The following is an 821-nucleotide window of genomic DNA, read 5'->3' as shown; positions in this document are numbered from 1 at the left end:
GGTGGTAAAGAACCCGCCTGCCAATACAGAAGGCATAAGAAACGGGGGTTCGATCCCTGGGTTGGGAAGATCCCCCGGAGGAGGGCATGGCAACCCACTCCAGTATTCTTGCCTGGAGAACCCCACGGACAGAGGAGCCTGGTACGCTACAGTCTATGGGGTCACAAAGAGTCGGACACGGAATGAAACGACTTAGCACACATGCACGCAGTAAGAGGTAGGGCGCTCCCAATACTTAGGCATGTGCAAGGTGATATCGCAAGATTCCGCGTCTTCCCCGTGAAGATAGAGCCTCTGGGAATGGGACGCCTGCCCAGTCCTAGCTGCTCTGACCCTCCTTTGATCCCAAGCCCGCCCACCCTACTTGCCTTGGCCTTTCCAACTTAAGCTCCACTCCTCCTTGAGGCTCAGCCGTCTTAGCCGCGCCCTCCCTCCCTCTCCAGGTGAAGCAGGTCCTCCGCAGGCGCCAGATCCGCCCACACTGGATGTTCGTGCTGGACTCGCTGCTCAGCCGCGCTGTGCGGGCAGCCCTGGCCGTGCTGGCCCCAGGTGGGCGGAAGGGCGGAGCCTACCTGCCCGCCTGCGCGTGGGGAGAGGGTGTGATCCTTGGGGCGTGGCGAACACCAATAGGGCAGGTGGGGGCGTGGTCAGTGAGGCCCAGCCTAGACTCGGCGCCAAGGAGGGGGATGTGGCCAAAGGATACCTCCCAGGCTAACGCTGCCTGGCCGGTGCCGAGTCCCGCGTCTTCTGCCAATGTTGGGGTCCTAAATGGGCATTCTCGCCCTGCCTGAGTTCAATCCCCCTCGGATTGGCAGAGGTGG

At 62.0% G+C, this 821-nt stretch overlaps 1 protein-coding gene across 2 annotated transcripts in view; it reads left to right on the top strand.

Moving 5' to 3' along the window:
• MAP3K6 (mitogen-activated protein kinase kinase kinase 6) overlaps window positions 1–821 on the top strand; it is a 13,971-nt gene that overhangs the window by 11,296 nt on the left and 1,854 nt on the right. For both annotated transcript variants that reach the window (XM_010830123.1, XM_010830124.1), the window contains exons 24-25: window positions 444–549; window positions 816–820. In XM_010830123.1, coding sequence (XP_010828425.1) covers window positions 444–549; window positions 816–820 — 111 coding nt within the window. The remainder of the gene's footprint in view (window positions 1–443; window positions 550–815; window position 821) is intronic.

This window comes from Bison bison, unplaced genomic scaffold (genome assembly GCF_000754665.1).
Source record: "Bison bison bison isolate TAMUID 2011002044 unplaced genomic scaffold, Bison_UMD1.0 scf7180017864516, whole genome shotgun sequence".
Lineage (NCBI taxonomy): Eukaryota > Metazoa > Chordata > Mammalia > Artiodactyla > Bovidae > Bison > Bison bison.
Note: the sequence above shows the minus strand (reverse complement) of the source record. Positions and strands in the feature narration are given on the sequence as shown.